General features: G+C 44.4%; 1 protein-coding gene across 7 annotated transcripts in view; it reads right to left on the bottom strand.

The window, feature by feature from the left end:
- Positions 1 to 21,129, bottom strand: part of SMARCA2 (SWI/SNF related, matrix associated, actin dependent regulator of chromatin, subfamily a, member 2) — a 178,296-nt gene that overhangs the window by 79,582 nt on the left and 77,585 nt on the right. For all 7 annotated transcript variants that reach the window (XM_027041111.2, XM_027041104.2, XM_053205306.1 and 4 more), the window contains exons 20-24: positions 15,838 to 15,945; positions 15,159 to 15,245; positions 11,444 to 11,490; positions 8,955 to 9,121; positions 3,226 to 3,389 (exon numbers count right to left, since the gene is read on the bottom strand). In XM_027041111.2, coding sequence (XP_026896912.1) covers positions 3,226 to 3,389; positions 8,955 to 9,121; positions 11,444 to 11,490; positions 15,159 to 15,245; positions 15,838 to 15,945 — 573 coding nt within the window. The remainder of the gene's footprint in view (positions 1 to 3,225; positions 3,390 to 8,954; positions 9,122 to 11,443; positions 11,491 to 15,158; positions 15,246 to 15,837; positions 15,946 to 21,129) is intronic.

Here is a 21,129-nt window from a genome sequence, read left to right as displayed (position 1 = left end):
AACGATCTATTTGGAAAGTAGCCAAAATTATTATTTCTAAGCTGAAGGTTTAAAAAAAATTTTTAATGTTTTTTAATGTTTACTTATATTTGAGAGAGAGAGAGAGAGAGAGAGAGACAGAGTGTGAGGTGGGGAGGCAGAGAGAGAGGGAGACACAGAATCCAAAGCAGGCTCCAGGTTCCAAGCTGTCAGCACAGAGCCTGATGCGGGGGGTCAAACTCAGGAACCGTGAGATCATGACCTGAGCCAATATCAGATGTTTAACCAACTGAGCCACCTAGACACCCCCAGGCTGAAGCAGTTTATAGAATGTTTAGCCTCTGAGTCTCTAAGCTAAAGTGGGGAGCGGGGGGCAGGGGATACTATGACAAAGAAAAACGTGCTTTCGTCACTGAACGGATTCTTCAGTACCTCTGAGATCGGAGTCGCCTGACACTCGGCCACACTAATTAGGTGTGATTCTATCTGCACATAAGAACATAGCCTGGGAAAAGGACCTCCAAGGTAACTTTGTGGGTGGCCATTCTGTGGTAACAAAACAGTTCAAACTCCATGGGCTAATAGTAAAGGCATCAGCCCATGTTTCTGATTCGCAGTTTGGAAATGAGAGTCTTGGTAATTCCGAGGGATTTTATTGCTAATTCCACATGTGTATGTGCTGTCCTTACTTCTAGCAAGGGCCTCCAAGTAGCAACTTCTTGGCCTCTATCTTCAACTTCGCAAATGGACCTGCGATTTCATCAATAGGACTTAATTTTGATTCAACTGACTTAGGATTATTATAGACACTTTTGTTTTTCAAAGCACACTGGAACCAACAAGGTAAAAAGAGCTCCACAACTTTCATTTTGGGGACCATGCAATATTTATGCAGGGGTATAGGGTAGAAAGAGCCCAAAGCCAGGATTCACACCCAGACAGACATGGGTGACTTAATACTGACTGGTTACCTAATGTGAAATATTTTGAGGATTAGGTAGGAAATTAGGTATGCAAACTGCCTCATCGTATCCAGTGGAGTCGTGGCTTAATGAAAGTTAGCTGTCTTACTTTTTAAATGAAAAGTCAGTACTTACTCTATCATTGTAAGATAACTGATTTCTCAAAGTGAAAGGAAAAAAAAAAAGTTTGCCCAAAGTAATGGCCATGTTTAAGTGACAGCCATGAAAACTCTGGTCAGCTCAGTTGTCCAAATCAGGTGACGGTGAACCTACCTGTGGCAGATAAAAATATTTGGAGAAATATATGTCCCAGTGCCAGGAATCTGGGGCAAATCAGACCGGAGGAAATTCGAGATATTAGCTCAAATACAGTGAAAAGTGAATGAATTGCTTGTGCAATTTACTTGATTCTGGAGTTACACCTTTGGTTGCTGGTTGTAAAAGTATGTCTGTGTGTGTGTGTGTGTGTGAGAGAGAGAGAGAGAGAGAGAGAGAGAATGAGAGAGAGGCAGACATAAAGACAAGACAAAGAGATAGAGGGGTAGAGGGAGACAGAGAAAGGGAGAGGCATGGATGTCCCAGCATCCTCTCTCTGGTAATTTAGCATTTCTAGAGACCTTGAATTCCTTTGACTCTTAGCATTTGCACCGTGCCAGTGAAGGTGGTCAGCTGAGATGCCATAGATGTGCTTCCCCCGCCAAGATAAAATCTAATGAACTCTCCATTCACCTATAGACAGGTTATTTTTTTCTCAGTAAAGACACAGGCAGCGGCTGCAGGGTGATCTAAACCACACTGGGCACCGAGAAGACAGACATCACATACTCCTCCCCTAGACGCCCAGCCGAGCTCAGTGCCTGCACGCGGGCAGCCTGTCACGAAATGTCAAGCAGACACCGAATTCGCAATGGTAAAAAGGGACAAACTGCAGGTCTTGTGGGATATAAAAATATAGAAAACATATAAAAATATTTCCTAAAGCCTTGGAACTAATATATTCCGTGCTGGTGGCTCCCGAGCCCTCTCCAAGGTGAGAACATTTCCAGAGAAGCTTCCTTTAAGATACTCAGCTAGAGTAAATGACTGGCGAGCCTCGCAGGGGTCCCAGCTGGTGGTCACCCCAAGGCTTGGAACCACTGCTTTATTCCTGAAATCAGTGCTCCTTGGCCAGGAGAGAAAGGATGTCAGAATCTCTGGGGAGCTTTCAAATGTATGGTGGGGGTAGGTGGTTCTGGGAAGCCTCTACCAAACTGGGGGTGGGGTGCAGGGGATGGTAGGCAGGCATGCAAGTTTTTTGAAAGCTCTCTCATAATTCTGTGCACCCCCTGAATGCCACTTCCTGCCCAGAATGACTGCTGTCAGCTTTTTCATCCCAGTCTCCCCGCCGTGACCCGGTGACAGGGTCGTACTCTGCATATTTGTAGCTGAGGAAAGCAAGGTGCAGTGAGGAGCCCAGGCTGACCTGGTGTATGGTCCATATTCATACACAAGGGCCACTTCCCTTTTTACTACCTTGAATTCACGTGCGCCCCAACATGAGTCACATCCTGATGAACAGCACTCCACCCGATACCTTACAGGCAAGCGCACTAACTATCTCCCTGAGTAATGTAGGAACCCACAAGGGTGCCACAAGGGGCCCATCCTCACGGATAACGCTACATTCACCTAGGCTCAAAGAACCTAGTAGTAGATGCTCCATAGAATATTCTTTGATGGTGATTTTAAACAAAACCTACGGACTAAAAGACAAACCATCATATACTAACCTCAGGGAACTTACTTAAAGCTTCCGGCGACTCATTTTCCTTGACTGGGAAGATGCATATAGTAATAATAATTACAACCTCACAGGATTGTGAATAAAGAATGAAGCAATGCACATCAACAGGCTGGCACAGAGTCAGGGAGGGTCCAAGAAATATTAACTGTTGTTGTTTTTATTTTGGAACATTTGTGATTTGTCCTACGTACGACTAAATATCCTTTGCCTGACGTCAACCTCAGAAGGGGGGTTAAAGCTAAGCAGAGCCTGAGTTCTGTACCCCAAAATGGAGCTTTTCAAAGGCACATCAAAGGTGGGTGTGAGACATCTCACTGTCTACGCTCTGGAGGGACATGAGAAAAGAGCCATCACGAGGTCATCATTTCCCCAAAGGGGAAACAGCCCGCTCATTTAGAAATTTGTTCTTCTGCACAAGTGTGAATGCAGACACTGATAGTCTTTGAGTTCCTCTGGTTCCAGAAGGAAGGCCTGGGCACCCAAGTCAGAGACATTACAGACCTGGTGAGGATTCCAGTCACTGTCAAAGATGACCACGGTATCAGCTGCCTGAAGGTTCAAGCCCAGGCCACCAGCTCTGGTGCTCAGCAAGAAGATGAAATACTGGGACCCGGGTTCGTTGAATTTCTTCAGCAGAGCGGCGCGGTCCTCAGACTTGGTGGTGCCTGTAGGTACAAGAAAAGTAAATTTGCCAATTAACTCCTGTCTGAAAATGGCACGGTTCGAGACAGAAAGGCTGGCCTCCTTGAGAAATAGACTCCTCTGGCATTGGTGAGGTAATCCCCTGAGGTTTTTGTGCTTTTTGGGAGAGGAAGTTTGAACATTTTGCAATTAAAAAAAAGAGAGTGAGAGAGAGAGAGACATTTCTCAAATCAAGGAAGGAATACTGTCTACTACCCACTGTTTCAAAATGCTCGGTTTAAATAAGTACTTATGACTGTACCTTTGCAGACTGCACAACATTCTCATGTTAACCTAAACCTTTATGAAATATTTGCTGGATTTATTTCTGTGCTTTAAAACAACAAATAATTTTATTTATTTGTTTATTTATTCATTCATTCATTTATTTAGAGAGGGAGAGAATGAGTGGGGGAGGGGCAGAGAGAGAGAGAGAGAGAGAGGGAGAGAGGGAATCCCAAGCAAGCTCCACACTGTTGGCACAGAGCCTCAGGCAGAGCTCGAACTCACAAACCATGAGATCATGATCTGAGCTGAACCAAGAGTCAGTTGCTTAACCTACTGAGCCACCCAGGTGCCTCAAACACACCAAATAATATTATAAAATACACCTACATACATACACACACACACATACACACACACACACACACACACACACGCCTGCACGTGCCTACAAAGATTATCATAACGGTTTAAAGCAATTTTGCCGATGGGTATCAGACCAAGTAGATGTTTATGCCAAGAGGGTGGAAACAAAAGGGAAATTGATTTCCACTGCATTTTACCATTTCGATTGCTCCTGAGCATGATCTGGCTGCTTAAAACCTGAAATGTGAATGGAATATTTTTATCCTGGTTAGCAAGACTTGAAGCCACAGTAATCCCATATATATAAACATATACCTATACACACACACACACACACACACACACACACACACACACACACACACAGAAGCTCTCAGTCTGTTTCTTGTGTGGACATTCTGCTTGTTGAGTTCAAAGGGTGGTAACCTAAAACCTAACAGACCATCATGTGACTCACCCACCGATGGGTGGCCCCAAGGTGCCTGAAAAGACTCCAAAGACCTCGAATAAGCTCAGGACACCAAACCCCTGGGGGTGGTGCTCACTTTTAGAGCAGGAAGTCACCCATACCTGCTCCCAAACCAGCCACTCAATCACATACTGGGCATTTGTAATGTATTTAACCGAGGAAGCACAACTGCAGAGTTTTGAAAAAGGCCTTAGGCTGTTGGGAAATACGGGAAAACTATATATACATGTTACACGATAGCCCCTAAACGTCTGCTATACAAATATTATTTCTACATGGTGTTCTTTTTTTAAGGTTGAAAATACACCAGCAATTTATTTCAGAGGATTAAAACACTTAAGTGGTGACAGCTAATGAAATCTAATTACTATGAGGGTCAGATTCCCAAACATGGAGGGGATCTATTATTCACATTAATAAAAATTGTAAGTACCCTCCCGAAGAGGGGGAAAAATGCCAATTCCCCACATATAGCAAATGGGGATCAGAAACCAGGGGCTTTGGGGGTTCTCTTCATTAAATGAAGCAATGCTCTTTGGAGTTCATTTTGCTTCCTAAATTAGATTTCAAGTTTAGCCACCTGGTCAAATCCTGCAACAAGAAATGGTAAGAGTCTGAATTTTGGGGGAGGTGCACTAAATGTGCTTTGCTGAGTGAGGTTTCAAATACGCGGGGCTCTTCTTTTCTTTTCAGAACTGGCTTTCTGAGATCATAGTGACCTATTTGTTCAGGATGCTAACGAAGATGTGTTCTGTGCTATCACGAAACCTTTTCACTATATCATCTTTCCAGTTGCAGTAATTAAAAAAAAATACTCACAGGGAGTCATGGTTCATACATTTACCCTATGCCTTAAACGGAAAGCTACAGAAACCAAAAAAAAAAAAAAAAAAAAAAAGTTCTAAAGTAAGGAAAGAAAGAACGTCTAGAGACAATGAAGTCTGTCTTCTGACAGCACAGAGCCTGACGGGGGGCTTGAACTCATGAACTAAGAGATCATGACCTGAGCTGAAGTCAAATGCCTAACAGACTGAGCCACCCAGGAGTCTCAGAAGTTCAGTTTTAAATCCACTGAAAAATAATCAGCTAATGACCACATGTGTTAAGATAGGAATAAAACTAATTAGTGGAGATAATTACTTGGGATGAAATAACCCTAAATACAAAATAAAGCACTGAAAAACAAAAGAAATACCAAAACTATATGGTCAAAGGAGTTTTTGGACCCTACCCCAGATACCTCAAGCAAAGAGAATGACTATATATATATATATATATATATATATACTATATATGGATATATATATATCCACATCATGTATGTATATATATATATATACATACATGATGTGGATTCAAACTGTATAAAATCGTAGGGAACCTGACAAATTTTTCAAGCCAGACAAAACTCTGATTAAATCACTTTTCGTGCAAAGCTAGGACATTTCTAATGACAAGGTTCAGGATTTGCTGGATTACCATTCCCATTAGTCAAAGGTTCTCCAAGTCAAGATCTTGGCTGGTCCTCAGCAGTCTTTGGGGTATTTGCTCTGGGAGGTTCAGACTACTCCGTCAGGGTTTATCCGCAGGCACGTAAGCGCTCCTCGCAGGTGGCACAGGACTTGACGTGCTCGGGATGAGTGTCAGCCCCATGTTCTTTTGGACTTTTGACACAGAACACAACCCAGATCATAAATTAATAGCAAGGGCAGTTGTGTTGCAAGTTGCAGAACGAGCCAGGAGGATTAGGCTGCCAGGCTTTCATGATTCCTAATTTTAACTGCGTTTCATGTGCTTTGGGAGAATTTTGTCTTCTGGGATGTAACTTCACCACTTGCTCTCACTGAAAAATCATTTCCAGTGAAAACAACGACTATAACGGAGTAGTAGCCAAATCTGTTCATGTAGCCATCATCTTTGCAGGAAAAAAAATCTGTTTAGCTGTCATCGAATGATTCCCCCTCCGCGCGCCCCCGCCCCCCCCACCCCAGGTCAAAAATCTGAGACATCAGACGCAGCAGTGAAAATCTGAAGTCATTTTAACAAACGGGCTAAGGGGCGGGCGGTGGGAGGGTGGATGTACTTGGAAGTGGGTATATTGATTGTTTGCCCATCGATTCTCTCCAACTCCAGAAACAAATGGCGGCTGTTTCTTGTGGGTGGGAGCCTGTACAATCCTTCTCAATTCCATCTGCAACATTTTACGGAGACTGTTTACTGGTCTCCTCCAACCTCACAGTAAGGGCGTTGGTCGCAGGAACAGTGAGTGGCTCCATTCAGCTTGAATCTCGTTCCGATTAATCACCTTAAAATTTCTGAGTGAGTTCCAAACCACTCGTAAAAGGCTGTCGCCAGGAAAGCAGCCTGCATTTGAAGAGATGGGGTGCACCTCACTGGGTCTGCTAAACCTGATTCTGAACTAATTTGGAATCAGACAGGTCTAAGATAGAACCTGGTTTTGCCCTCGGCTCCTTTCCGTAAACCTCTGTTTTCCCATCTGTGAAATGGGAATCGTAGTCACACCTCGGTAAAAGGGAATGAAAACAGCTTGCTTGCCTGAGAAAATTAAATTAATAACGCACGCGAAGTGCTTTGCCTGGGATCCCACATGAAGTAGGCGTTCTGTAAACCTTACCTTTTAGGACTATTATTAATAGCGATAAGGTCAGCAACCAACAGCAACGGAGGAAAGGCACTCCCTCAAGCTGGCAAGAACATGGGAGAGAGATTTGTTTCAAGGAAAAAGCACTTCTTGCCAGTTTCACAGACGGGAGCATTCCAAGGCCACACAGCGGAGGCTCTAAACAAAAAGCCACAAAGTAGCAAATGGCAGTTGGGTGGGACACCAGGGCTGGGCTGCCCCTCACCCGAGCAGCAAGGAAGGCACGGAAGGCACGCTTATCCTTCAAGTGAGTGCTGACCTTGCCCCTCACAGAGAGGGAAGAAGAATCAGGCCAAAGGAGGAGACACAGTGCAGGAGACGTGCCAAAAGGGACAGACTGTGGATGACAGAACTGTATCACGAACTGTGTTCAAAAGGAACACTTAACTTAGCCATGCATCGGCCTGGAGGTCTGCGGTGACTCGGGAAGGGAGAGGTAAAAACACCCTGAAAGATCAGGTCTGGGGTCCCCTGCGTGGGTCAGCTGGCTAAGCGTCTGACTTCCGCCCAGGTCATGATCTCACAGTTCGTGAGTTCGAGCCCCATGTCAGGCTCTGGGCTGACCGCTCAGAGCCTGGAGCCTGCTTCCGATTCTGTGTCTCCCTCTCTCTCTGCCCCTCCCCTGCTTGCTCTCTGTCTCTCTCTCTATGTCAAAAATAAATAAAAACATTAAAAAAAAAAAAAGGCGGGGGGACAAAACCTTTTAATGGAACATAAACTTTTAAACTTCCTATTTAACAATAACTTGAAGATTGCACTAGCTAAAAACTGCTATTAGAAATACTGTACTACTCTATATCCAGGATTCCATACCATCCTGGCTGTAAATTAGCTCCTGTTCCTACAAACCACTCTTCAAAAGTATTATCCCACACCACCATATGAGGAATTTTAGTATCTTTCATCTTTAAAAGCTTAGGGCTGATAGCAAAATCCTAACAGTAATTTAGGAAATGTCTCCAAATTCATATTTCCTCCCATTCGCATTTTCTTACTAATTGCTTAGAACTTTGCCTACCAGGTAAATCAGGCAAATATTTTGCACATAGTCTGCAAAATCTAGGACACAACGGGGCCGTATGTCTTCAGGTAGCATGTAGATATGTTCTACTTAGAAAAAGAAAGAAGCTTTTGTTTATTTTTTTAAAAAAGAAGCTTGAATGATAATTCAGTATCACCTTAAATGAACAATTAGAGTGTTACTGAAGAAAGGAGACATAGCCCTTAATCTCGTTAAAAAAAATCCTCAACAGGTGGCTTAGCCTGGGTGCCTAAGCCAGTTAAACGTCTGACTCTTGCTTTTGGCTCAGGTCACGATCTCACCGTCATGAGATTGAGCCCTGTGTCGGGCTCTGCACTGACAGCGTGGAGACTGTTTGGGATTCTCTCTCTCCCTCGATCTCTGCCCCTCCCCCCTCCAAAAAAAAGTAAGTAAACTTAAAAAAAAAAAAGCCTCAACAGAAGAAGTTAAAGGTTTATCAGAACATTCGTACAAGTGTGTAGATAACACTCAATCCTAAAGGCAGAGACGGATTTTAAATTTTAATTTAGCTTCGTTTAGTTTAATGGTGGTACTTATAAAATGCCTCCAAGTCCACTTGCATTATTGGCTTGTCTGGGGGATAAACAGCTGTGCAAATGATTTCAGCGTATTTTTTAAAAGCCGGAGGAAATAAAAACTGTCTCTGGAAAAGCCGCACCTCACCCCGCTAGTTAATTCTTCAACAACTTCACTCCTCCTGTTGGGGGGGGGAACTGGATCTAAGTGCCCGTCACCCCTGCGCTCTCCAGGGCGTGGCTTCCGAGCCTCACCCCTCGGGCACTCACCGTCAAGGCGAAGGTAGAGGAAGTTCCGAAAAGCAAAGTAATCCTCCATGATGGTCATGAGCGAGGTCATCTGGCAGAAAAGCAGCACGCGGTGATTAGTAGCTCGCAGTTTGGGCAGAATACGATCAAGAAGCTCAAACTTTCCTGAGGCCCGATACAGCTCAGCCCTGAACCCAAAAAGGCAAAACAAGAAGACAGTATTACTGCTGTCTTCTTGAAGGATCCAGTATTGTTCTCGTTTTCAGGCACTGCCTTGTGCGTAGTGAACATTCAATAAAATAACTGTGGAATGAATGAATGAATGAATGAATGAATGACTATCCACTCCAGGGTGATGGGGGTATGTAAATGGAAAAAGAAAATGTTTCTATACAAAACCCATAAAGAGTACATTATAGATGCCAGGTATGATGGCAGATTCTGGAAAGAAATGGAAATCGTTTCATGTTCTGATTCTTTCACTGTGTGTGTGTGTGTGTGTGTGTGTGTGTGTCTCAATTCTCCCTCCCTCTTTCCCTCTCTGTTATACACACGTGTACACGAATATGTTGTATTTCCTTACACTGCTACTGAGCAAGCACATAATTATTAATTCAGGGCACGTAAGATTCATCCAAATATTTATTGAGCACCTACTACCAGCCAGGCACAACGCTCGGCATGTGTACGGGGATGAGAAAATAGAAACCCTGCCTTCAAAATGGCTAATTGCACATTGTGATAAGTACTGAAAAGAAAAATAGCGAGTTGCTATGAGACCATGCATAGCAACACGTGACGTCTTTAAATTGGAGCAGAGTTTGGCCAATTTCGGCCCTGGCCTGCTGCCTGTTTTTGTAAATAGAGTTTTGTTGGAATGCAGCCAGGCTCACTCATTTCTATTTTGTCTACGGCTGCTTTCATGCCACTGTGGGCAAAGTTGAGATAGAGACTTTTTGACCCACAAAGGTAAAAATATTTGACATCTGGCCCTTTACAGAAAAAAAAAAAAAATTGCCAGCCTCTGATGCAGAGGGTCAGAGGTGACCTTGCTGAAGAGAGAATGGTTTAGCTAAAACCTCAGATAATGAGCAAAAAGGGAGCCAGGTGAAGAATGGCGGCTTGGGAATGGAGAGGAAGAGATTCCAGAAAGAGGGAAGCGTATGTGCAAAGGTCCTGTTGGAGTAAAGGAGGCTGGTGAGTCTGAGGAACGGAACACAAGCGTCAGGAGAATTCTGGAGATGAGGGCCGAGAGGCAGCAGGAGGGAGTGGGGACAGATGCCACAGGGTTCTTTTAACCACACTGGGTGTGTTAGCTTTCAGTGCAACGGGAAGCCCCTGACGGGTTTTAAACAGGAGACTGGCGAGATCTGCCACACCCTTCTATAAGATCACCGTGCACACTGTGGAAGGATAGACTGGGAAGGGGACAAGAGGCCTGGCTTGCACAGAAGTTCATATCAAAAATAGGATAGTAGATTTACTTCTGTCAGGGTGTTAATGACCTAAACCAGGGCCTTTCCTCCACCGTAATAAACTACTTGTCTTTTGTCAACAGGCATGTGTTAAATTATTAAAACGTAATCGTAGGGCTGACGTGGCTGGGAACACCGGTCAGTGCACCTGCAGTCTACACTGAAGCGTATCATCTGGCAGCTGATCCTGTGACACAGTGCGTGTTGTCTCTAACAGACACATTTTCAAGTGTACGTCTTCCCAACATCCACCTTCCCGCCCCGACATCTCCTGCGGCCATGTTTTTAGTAAGCAACCTGGCCAGTCCCGTGATGGTGGCAGGAGTGACCACAGCCAGGGGAAAGGGAAGCAAACAGGAGTGGGAGAGCCTAGAGGCACTGGTTCTGGATGGGTCCCAATCTCTGGTGCTTAGCCCAGGGACGCCATCTGCCTTTGGGATCCCAGAATGGCCCCTACATCCTCATGATCAATGTTCCCCGGGGGCAAAACAGAGACTATCTGTTAATGCGAGGTTCTTTTTTGTTGTTGTAAGGCATGGCTCTCTTCAATGTCTGCTGCTAGGAAAAAAAACCAAAAACCAAAAAACCCAAAACAAACATTTCTTATACGGGCCATACTTTGACAAACTACTGTAAAGTCATCCATATTTATAGCAGACGAGACATTTCCTCTCACGCACGTCCATGTTAAGTGTCAACTTGAAATTTAATATGATAAGTTCTCTTTTCGGCTCAAGCTACACCACCGGTTATAAGTCACAATGTTTGAAGCTTCCACAACAATTTTTAGGACATGAGCATACCATTAAGTCTATTAAATGAGATCTATGTGCTTTGAATAGCCACATGCTTAAGGCATGGAGTAATTTATGCCAATAAAATAAAAGAGAATGCTGATGTTATCTCACCTCTGCTGAGGTGAGAGAGGACTGAGGAGGAGAACAGTACGTACGTGTGTGAGAGGAAACACTACGGAGGGAAAAGTTGAGGTATAACTAACTACTTTTTGGAAGAAAAATAAATTTTAAGATTTACCCATTGATGACCCCATTTGAATAGCCCAGGTGTTCAGCAAAGGATTCCTTTAAAAAAGAGAGGAGGAAAACAATGATTAAAAAAAAAACAAAAACAAAACCCAGACATGTAAATCATTAACTTAATAATGACTCTTGTAGTGAGGTTGTTCTATTTATTTCTTGAGTATAGTTAAACAAAATTAATAAATAGGAAAATACTTGTTAGACGATGAACCAGAAACCCCGTATCTTTGAATTCGGAGTTTTGTTCTGCCACGAACGTGTCCTGGGAGTTTCTGCAAATCTCCAGAATCTCATACTGAGATGACAGAATTAGTTTACTTATCAAACAGTGATTAAGTGTCCACTGACCCAGGTTTGAGCCAGGCAGGTACGGGGGACCCAGAAAGAACTGAGTATCTATCCCGAAGGAGTTAGGTCTAGACTACAGGAAAAGCCTAATATAAGCAAATCAGGATCAGACATACACATATGTATACTGCAAAGATATTTAACAGGTGCACTGTATCATAAATCTGAGTTGACTGACATCCTAAAATCCTCCCATACTGTGCTTTTCTTCCCTCTGTTACAGATAAGGCCCTAAATGGACACTGTTCCCTCAGGCGCCTGGCTTCCATTTTCAAAACAAAGAATTTTAGATTTAAAGAATGGTGGAATGTTACATCGAATTTTGAAATGCTTAATCACATAATTCCCTCCTCGCTGATCCTGCAGAAGAAATAAATGACTGTTCTCCATGTGATGTTTCCATTCCTGCTCTATGGAGAGGGAGACCATCTGTGGGGAAAGGAAGCATATCACACCTTCACATTAGCCACCAGCTGTCACCCTTCTCTGCTTCCTTTCCTTCTCCGACCCACGGAGCTTCTCCTCCAAGGGGATCAGATCTTCCCCCTTGGGCTCTCCTCTCGAATACCCTCATCGCCTGTGGTGGGCTCAGCCTCTCAGGATGCTGCCCTGCTGGCAAGATCAACACCGATGGACAACGGCCAAAGATCCCGCTCTGACTCCAGGAACCACGTGGGCCTGCCCACTCCACACGCAGCCACTCCCGGCTAGATTTTTGGGTTCTGTCCCTATCTCCAAGAGACGTAAAAACCACAGAGATGGTACGTGTCGGTGCATGGTGGCAAGTTGAGGAATTAGCAGCATTTTAAAAATGCTGTTTTCGGGGCACCTGGGTGGCTCAGTTGCTTAAGCGTCCGACTTCAGCTTGGGTCATGATCTCGAGGTTCGTGGGTTCAAGCTCTGCCATCAGGCTCTCTGCTGTCAGCACAGAGCCCGCTTCGGACTCTCTGTCCCCCTCTTTTGCTGCACACCCCCCCTCCAAAACTAAACATTTAAAAAAAGTGCCGTTTGTCATTTCCCTGGCTTGCAGGTGCTCCGGGGAAACAGCGAGCCCACAAGAGAGGCTGGACTTCCGGTATGATTTTGTAAGAATAAAGGTTGTGGGGCAAACAATACAAAGACAAAGGCAAAATGCGTGCACCGACTCTGGGCTGTATGGGTGCTATGTGTGCCAAAACCGTGAGTCTCCTTTCTAGGAAGATGCTTCTGAAAGTTTTTGTGATAAAAAAAAAATGTAAACCAGACTGTCTCTCTACTGAGTGCTATTTACAATGTAAAGGGGCGCCTGAATGGCTCAGCTGGTTGAACTTCTGACTCTTGATCGCGGTTCAGGTCATGATCTCGAGGTTCATGGGATCGAGCCCCGCATTGGGCTCGGGGCTGACAGTGCAGAGCCTGCCTGGGATCCTCTCTCTCCCTCTCTCTCTGCCCCTCCCCTGCTCGTGCTCTGTCTCTCTCTCTCTCTCAACATAAATAAATAAATAAAATTTTTTAAAAGATGTAAATATGCAAGTATTGGAAGGCATGTTACTTAAACTTAGCTCCTTTGATGATCTTCACCCTCAGGTTCTCCGGATGGAAAAGCTTGAGGGAGGAAGACGTCATCCCCCTTCCTGACATGACCTCCCATGTTTCAAAGGCTAATTTTTGCATGAGAACCAAAATGAAATTAGGTTGACACTTAATTTTCCTAACTTGTAAGCTCTCAAACCCCTCTATGCATACGAATAAATATCTTAAAATTGTTTTGCGGGCAAAATGGGTGGGTGATGGGTTAGCCTGACATGACCCCAAGTCATTTTCATCATGAAGACATTTTATTGGCTCCCCACGCGCCCCCCCCCAGTCACAAACCAATGTAAATCCACCACAAATTCATTGCTACCTTTGATCTGTTTAATATATATTGTCAATTTACAAGATGCTTCCGATCTTATTTTTTCTTTGAAGTTTAGCCTCTGCCAGTCCTATAATCAATCTGTCACCATGAGATGACAGGTCAAGCACACTGAAGTTTGCAGATGCTGAGAGATTTTCACCAGGTCACACAACAAAGTAGCCCGGGACGTGGCCTCACGCCCCATGGTGCACCCACCGGATGCTCCTTCACTCTGTGTCTAAATAGCTGTGCCTTGACGGTGGGATCTTTTCCCTTCTTCTTTTTGTTTTTTGGGTGTGTTTTTTGTTTTTTGTTTTTTTTTTTTAGTATTGCTGCAGCTGCCATTTTACTTGGATCCAGAACTTATTAGCCTACAGTTACTCTGCCCCATGAACAGTGGTGACAACAGTTATCAGGATGCCTGGGACAGGTTTCTAGGACAGGCACAGAATGTGCGATAAATACTCTTATCTGACAAGCGTGGTTACCAAAAAGAAGGGAGAAGAGAAATGAACCGTCAAAGTCAAGACGATTTGAAAGTCAGGAGTATGGCAACTCGACTTTTATACTGTAATTATGAAATTTCTCATTTCCCAGAACCTTCGACTTATTTCCTTTTTTAACGAACGGGGGCAGGCGCTGGAGGCTTGCGGTGGCTTGTTCCCTGGAGCACCTGCTCACGTGCCGTGGACAGCAGGCACTGCCCTGGCGTGTAACTGCCACAAGGGCCATACGCATCAGCAGCAACGCTGAAACATGGGAGACTATAGTTTGTCTCCTTTTCCTTCCTGCTCAGGTCAATTGTTCCCACTGGGGTGAAGTTCTGTCAATTTAGGAAACTTATTTGCACGCAGTGAACAGGGAGGGAAATGTCCTCGCCCCTAAAAATAGCTCAGTGAGACCAGAGCGTCAGGATAAAAGCCGGGATTTACACTGTCGTGATAGGAGCCAGAAAGGGAAAAAAAAAAAGCAGTTCGAAGCAACAGACCAAAGTCAGCGTCTTTTACAAAACGTTTCGAGAACGTCTTCCTCTTCAACAGGTATAAATACGTTATTTTAATATTTTTTTCACAGCATCCTTCTGAGGAAGCTGGCTGTATTCATCACTACCTTCAATTTCGCAGCTCCTACCATAACAAGGCAATTCACAGCACTTACCCAAACCCACATAATGAGCCAGAGCTTACAATATTTTCTCACTACTTTAAACCCTTGGTTATAAAATTCCAGCTGCTCAAGTGCTTGGTGCCAATGAGAATCCATAACCAGAAAATCCGTGTTTGTTAATTCTGCTTGTCGAGCCAGCAGAACATACGTCTGCAACCTCCATGCATATTTTAACCCTCTTTCTTCCCTCTGTCGTTCCTTCCTTCTTTCCTTCCTTCCTGCCTTCCTTCTTTCCTACCTGCCTTTTTGTAAGAGTTGTATTCGCAGGACAGTGCGATTGGGATCAAACTCAACACAGAGCAGAGCAGGGACTCACCTCGATGTGCTGGAACATATACGGGTGGTTGCAGATTTTCCTCAACTGCATAATAGTGTTCATAAGTGTCTTGGCACCTCCTTTCCCCTAAGGACGAGGGGAATAAAGACAGAACAAATGATTAATCGATCAGATACTCCCAGTTTTAAAAAGTAAGCTTTTATAGAAAGGGCCATAGGGTCTTCTAAGTAACCTATGCGTCTTGGGGTCCATAGCTCCTGTTACACAGCTGTTCCCGAGTGACATAAAACATCTCCCTTGGGACTAACTTGTCCTACGGGAGGGAATTCTGTTGAGATGATGGCTTTGCGACCTGTCTATTCCCCAGAAGCCTGGAGAGAGAAGACAGACCAGATGCCCGGGGAGCGGCACCGGATTTTAAAACCTTCTAAGATGCCACCCCACGCTTAGGCAGAATATAGTCCCTGCAGAAGTGACATGAGCAGAGCTGAAAACTATTTTGGTGAGAGGAACACACTCTGTTCTCCATGCCCCAGTGCAATTTGCAATTGAAGAGGTTAAGAGACTTCCTTCGGCTACAACAAGAGCTAGAGAAAAGGCCCCAAAGTGTGCTTTAACAAATCAGCATTGGCAGGGACGCGTCCCGGGAGTATGTGATGTCACGGCCGTGAGAAGACGCATAATGACACCCCGAGTTGCACTATTTTCTGTGATGTACCTTCTTATCCTTCTCGGAACCATCTGTGAGGAGGATCCCTTTGGCTTGCATATGGCGATAGAGAATCTTCTGCAGGGCTGACATGTCACACTTGATCACATATTCAACCTGGGCGAGAAGAAACAGCAAGTAGGTAAGAGGAGGGAGAAGGTGCCTGTGCTCAGAAGGCTGTTGAGGCGTGGCGGCGGGTGCACTCTCTGGAGCCGTGCAGGTGCCTCTGTTTCCCCTTCTTGGATTCACAGAGCGCAGGGTGGGATGGGGGTGGGGGTGGGGAACCACGGTCATCACTCCTAAAGATACCATTACGATGGAGGGACCTTCCAAAGGTTGTAGATAACTGAGGCTAGGGTCATGTTTTCTGAAAATTCTTGACTTGTTCCATATTTGAGAAAGGCGGGGGGGGGGGGGCTTGCAAAATGTTCAAATTCAAAATGTCCCATACAGAGTTTTTTCTTAGTATTTCTTCTGCTTCCTGGCTACACCCTCTCTCATATGAACAGAAAAACAGCGACTGGCCAATATCCCAAGATTTTCTGTTAATCATTTTTTTAATGGTCATACACAGCGACCCCAGTACTGGTCCAAAAGTCAGATTTGTAATAGCCCTAGGTTGACTACCATTAATCTCTGCTTTTCAGAGATGAGAGAATACTACCTGTGAGGACGGCAGGTGGGCAGGAGGGGGGGTGTGGAGAGGAATTAATCCAAAACTGGATGCAACTTTACGACCTTCTACAGAGAGCAAAGCCTCCTGTGCCTCCAGTTGGACTATTGCAAAAAATCCAATTTAAAACAGTTGGAGGGGATTCATGTGCCCTTGGCTTAACACGCACCTGCAATTCTTCTAGCACGTTCTTAATGCATAAAATCTGCCTTGATTATTTCTTAGTATTATTTTCTTTATTAAAAAAAATCCCCAGAATACAAATGTGCAATTTTCATAATAAACGTCAAATAAATGCCTAGAAATCTGCAGAATGTGATTAAAAGTCAATCAGCAAGCTGCCTAATGTTTAATAAACTGATTAAAAACGATCAGGTTATTTTCAGCTCTGAGGGCCAGGGCGAGGAGGTCACAGATGAAGAGAAGTTGAATATTCATTCAGTTGTTGCGTCAGAAGGCACCTTTGTCAGCCCAGATAGAGCGGCAATTAATAGCCTTCCGCCACCTGTTTTGATGCACCGAATAAGACTGGAGAAAGGCTAGCGTCTTTGCAGAAAAGTTAAGAAAAGCAAGTGACCTACCATATGCTTTTCGTTTGGAATGACCTTCTTGGCCAGAGAGGAAAAACCAAAATTTCATGTTCATAAATTGAAATTCAAGTTCAAGTTTCATAAATAAGAATGGACTTACAACAGGCTCTCTGTTGCAGATACCTGACCCTGTACTGTTTTTCACAGCACGTCGACTTTTTCAAGAGCTGTTCGCTGTCGGTGAAATTTGATCATGGTGAAGAGCAGTATTAGACAAGTTCAGACACGCAACAAGTTAGAAGCATAAAAATGGCACCAAGGGCTAATATCACCGAGCTCTTCCTGTGGACCCGGCCCTGTGCAAAGGGTGTTCTGTGCCTTCACTTATTTCACAATACGAGAGCTCTAGGAGAGGGTTAGATGTTGTGTCTGCATTTTATACAGAACCTGAGCATCAGAAAAGTTGACAGTCTGGCTCAAAATGACAAGGGTATTTAATGGTAGAGTTAGGACTGGAGACAGAGGTCAGTCTTTCCAGCTCTATGCTAAGGATGACCAAGGCCATCCAAGGCTACTCTGCCAGAAGGGATGGCCACCACTTGCTTTAAAGTGCATTAGGGAGCAGCAGATACAGATATAGGGACAGATCCCTCAACTCCCTTCCCACCACTTAGCTACTGCTCAGCACTGGAGGGGAGGGACTTTGGGAAGTGGGAAGCACATATGATGACACCATGCAGACAGGGAAACCAAATACTCCTGCAGCACTCAGGTCAGCAGAGAAGTGAGCCCATCCCAAGGATCCAACAGCTGATCTAAGAGGAGAAGTCTCCCTCACCCTCCTCCCCTGCACCCTTAGGGGGAACCTAAGAGCAGAAGCTGCTCTGATACACATGATCAAAATCACCGTCATAAGCTTCACAACTGTATTTGACGTTTGCTCCCTGTACCTGCTCAGACAGCTCCAAGCTGTTTTGTTTGACTTTATACTTTTCTCTAGGCCTGGGGTTGGGGTGGGGGGGTTACTCTTAGTGCCTCTTTTCTAAAAAATCTTATTCTACCTTAAGGGTTTTAAAAAGTATCTTCCCAGTGGTGCCTGGGTGGTTCAGTCAGTTAAGCGTCTCTCAGTTTCAGCTTGGGTCATGATCTCATGGTTCGTGGGTTCGAGCCCTGCCTCTGGCTCTGCAGCAGGCAGTGTGGAGCCCGCTTGGGATTCCCTCTCTCTCTCTCTCTCTCTCTCCCTCTCCAACTCATGCTGTCTCTCTCAAAATAAGTAACTTAAATATATATATGTATAGGCATATATATATATATATATCTCAAATATATATATGTATAAGTGTGTATATATATATATATATATATATAAATATACACACACCTATACATGTATATCTCTTCCCCGATTACCGTATCTATCAGAGTCAATTTCCCCTTTCATTTCCCTCAAAGAAGTAGTTATTAAGCTTTTCTTTTTTATTAAAAAAAGGTTTTTTTTTTAACGTTTATTCATTTTTGAGAGACAGACAAAACAGAGCGTGAGCTGGGGAGGGGCAGAGAGAGAGGGAGACACAGAATCCAAATCAGGCTCCAGGCTCCGAGCTGTCAGCACAAAGCCTGATGCGGCACTTGAACTCACTGGCCACGTTATCATGACCTGAGCCAAAGTCAGATGCTTAACTGACTGAGCCGCCCAGGCACCCCAACTATTAAACTTTTTTGAAGGCATCCCCTTCTCAGGTAGACATACGAGAGCACATCTTCCCAACACATGCCCATATATTTGCTTATGAATTATATGTAGGCACTAGCTTTAATATCTGAAGACACACATGGCTCTTAGGGCATAGTCATCAATGTTAAGGGCAGCTAATTTATTTCAAGGGTCCAATTTGACATCTAATTTTTTTTGGCCGATTGCAGCCCAATTACCCTATGATGTGGTTAATAAAAACTCACACCAGGAGCAAGAGAAGCCGGACTGCCTTTTTCTTACTGTTGACTTATGATTATGCTCTTCTTCTTGCTTTCAACCCGCAGTCCCTTGTGGAATCTTTTTAAGTCCTTTGTCCGTTATGGGGGCCAGGAGTGTTGCGTTAGTTAAAATCAGACCATCCTACATCCTCTGATCTGGGTACAGGGAACTCAGCATAGCCTCACAAGAGGCAAGAAGTGCAGAAGCCGGGCTGTGAGGGTGGGTGGGCTGCCAGATGCCCGGGTAGTGGTGTTTCCCCTCACACTCCCCCTGGGGATGACCTACCCAATCCAACCCAGGCACGTGACTCATTTCTCCCGTGCACACCGCGTGGGTACCCATTCCAGTCTGTATGCTAAATGTCAACAAAGCTTAATTTTTAAAAATATTTTTAATGTTTATTTATTCTTGGGTTATATTAACTTTTAAAAATAAAAAAAAAATTAAGCTTTGTTAGGGTGCCTCGGTGGCTCAGTTGGTTAAGCGTCCGACTTTGGCTCAGGTCATGATCTCGCGGTTTGTGGGTTTGAGCCCCGTGTCAAGCTCTTTTCTGATGGCTTGGACCTGGAACCTGCTTCAGATTCTGTGTCTCCCTTTCTCTCTGCCCTTCCCCTGATTGCTCTCTAAGAATAAACATTTTTAAAAAAATATAAATGGAAGTTCTAAAACCTTCTTCCCATACCCCAATGGACTGCCAGTACGCACCCCTGCCCAAACACACTCCCTGAAGTGCCTGCTCTGGAGACCTCTGCCCTGGAGTGCTTGAATGCCTGCATTACTCATCCACATGGGCTGGATGATGTTGCCTTTCATGGTCATGTCCTTGTTCAAGGTGAGTAGACCTCGTCTCCACACCATGTCTGACCTCTCACACCATGTCTGTTTCTGGTGTGGCTCCCACATCTTCTAGCCCAGCCATACACACAGCAGGCAGGCAATGAGAGCTATGTGTTGAGAAAAGGGCAGCCTGAACGATTATTAAGTAGACACAGAGACCAAGAGGAACCAAGTGAAAGAAGTTTCTATGATGCTCATGCCCCTTAAACTGCCGGGTCCGAGAGATGTGATGGCACCTGATTATGGCATGAACGCAGAAGTTCCTTGAGATATGCCGGTGCTGCAGGAATGAAGTCTGTGCCTCTTTAATAGGGAGAATCCCCCCAACAAGTGAGACTGGCGAGGGCCACTGGGGCTATTTTTGTTCATGTGTGAAAGTGAGGTACTGAGCTACACTCAGAATAATTGTCTCCTAAGAATTCTTATGTTAGTAAATGACCAAACTGGTCCCTACAAGGAGCCACATCAGGTGATTGTACTGGCCCAGAGTCTGCTCCACACAACCCCATAAAAGTTTTCAAGCTTTAGCCATAGTTTCCTCCTGAATACTACTCTTCACTTTCAACTTCCCTCCCGAAAGGATATGTTACTGGCACAAGCAATGTAGACTACGCTGTGTGACATATTACCACTTTCTGAACTGAGGTTTCCAAACAATAACATTAAATATTTGCAAGTCTCAAGTTCTGGAATCTGTGGTGTGAGAGCCCCGAAGTAATGATTAATCACATCAAGCACTCCATGGATTTATATAAGGAAGATACAAGTTGCCCATCTAAGGGAAGCCTGTTTGTGGTTTTACACAGATGACATCAAAATCAGGATCGATTTTGGGCAGGTCAGCCTCTAGTCAACCTCAGGCATCGTACACATATTTGAGCATATTTAGACATCAGTATGTACACAGCCGATTGCAACTAGAGTTGCTTCTTGATTATATGAATTAACAAAGTGGAGAGTCAGCATAGACGACCCCAAACGGGGGCTAAATCGCAAAAATCAATTTTTATTTAGTTTACGTTAGGTTTTACATACGTCCTTTTGTATGAACTGCCTTTCTTTCCTGAGTGGAAGGAATGGATTTCATGTGACAAATTGGTGGTGGTGTTGGAGGCACTGGGGGGACAGTACATCCCCCCTGCTCATTAGATGGATCATTAGACTTATTACATTATTAAATACTCATGGATTAAAACAAATTTTTATTAAAAACTCACCTACTCGAGCTAATTTTTCTATGAAACAGGGCTGCACATCCCAAAATTCTGGCCCTTAGATGCCTGTTT

Source organism: Acinonyx jubatus, chromosome D4 (assembly GCF_027475565.1).
Source record: "Acinonyx jubatus isolate Ajub_Pintada_27869175 chromosome D4, VMU_Ajub_asm_v1.0, whole genome shotgun sequence".
Taxonomy (NCBI): domain Eukaryota; kingdom Metazoa; phylum Chordata; class Mammalia; order Carnivora; family Felidae; genus Acinonyx; species Acinonyx jubatus.
The sequence above is the reverse complement of the archived record's forward strand: the minus strand, read 5'-3'. Positions and strand labels throughout refer to the sequence as shown.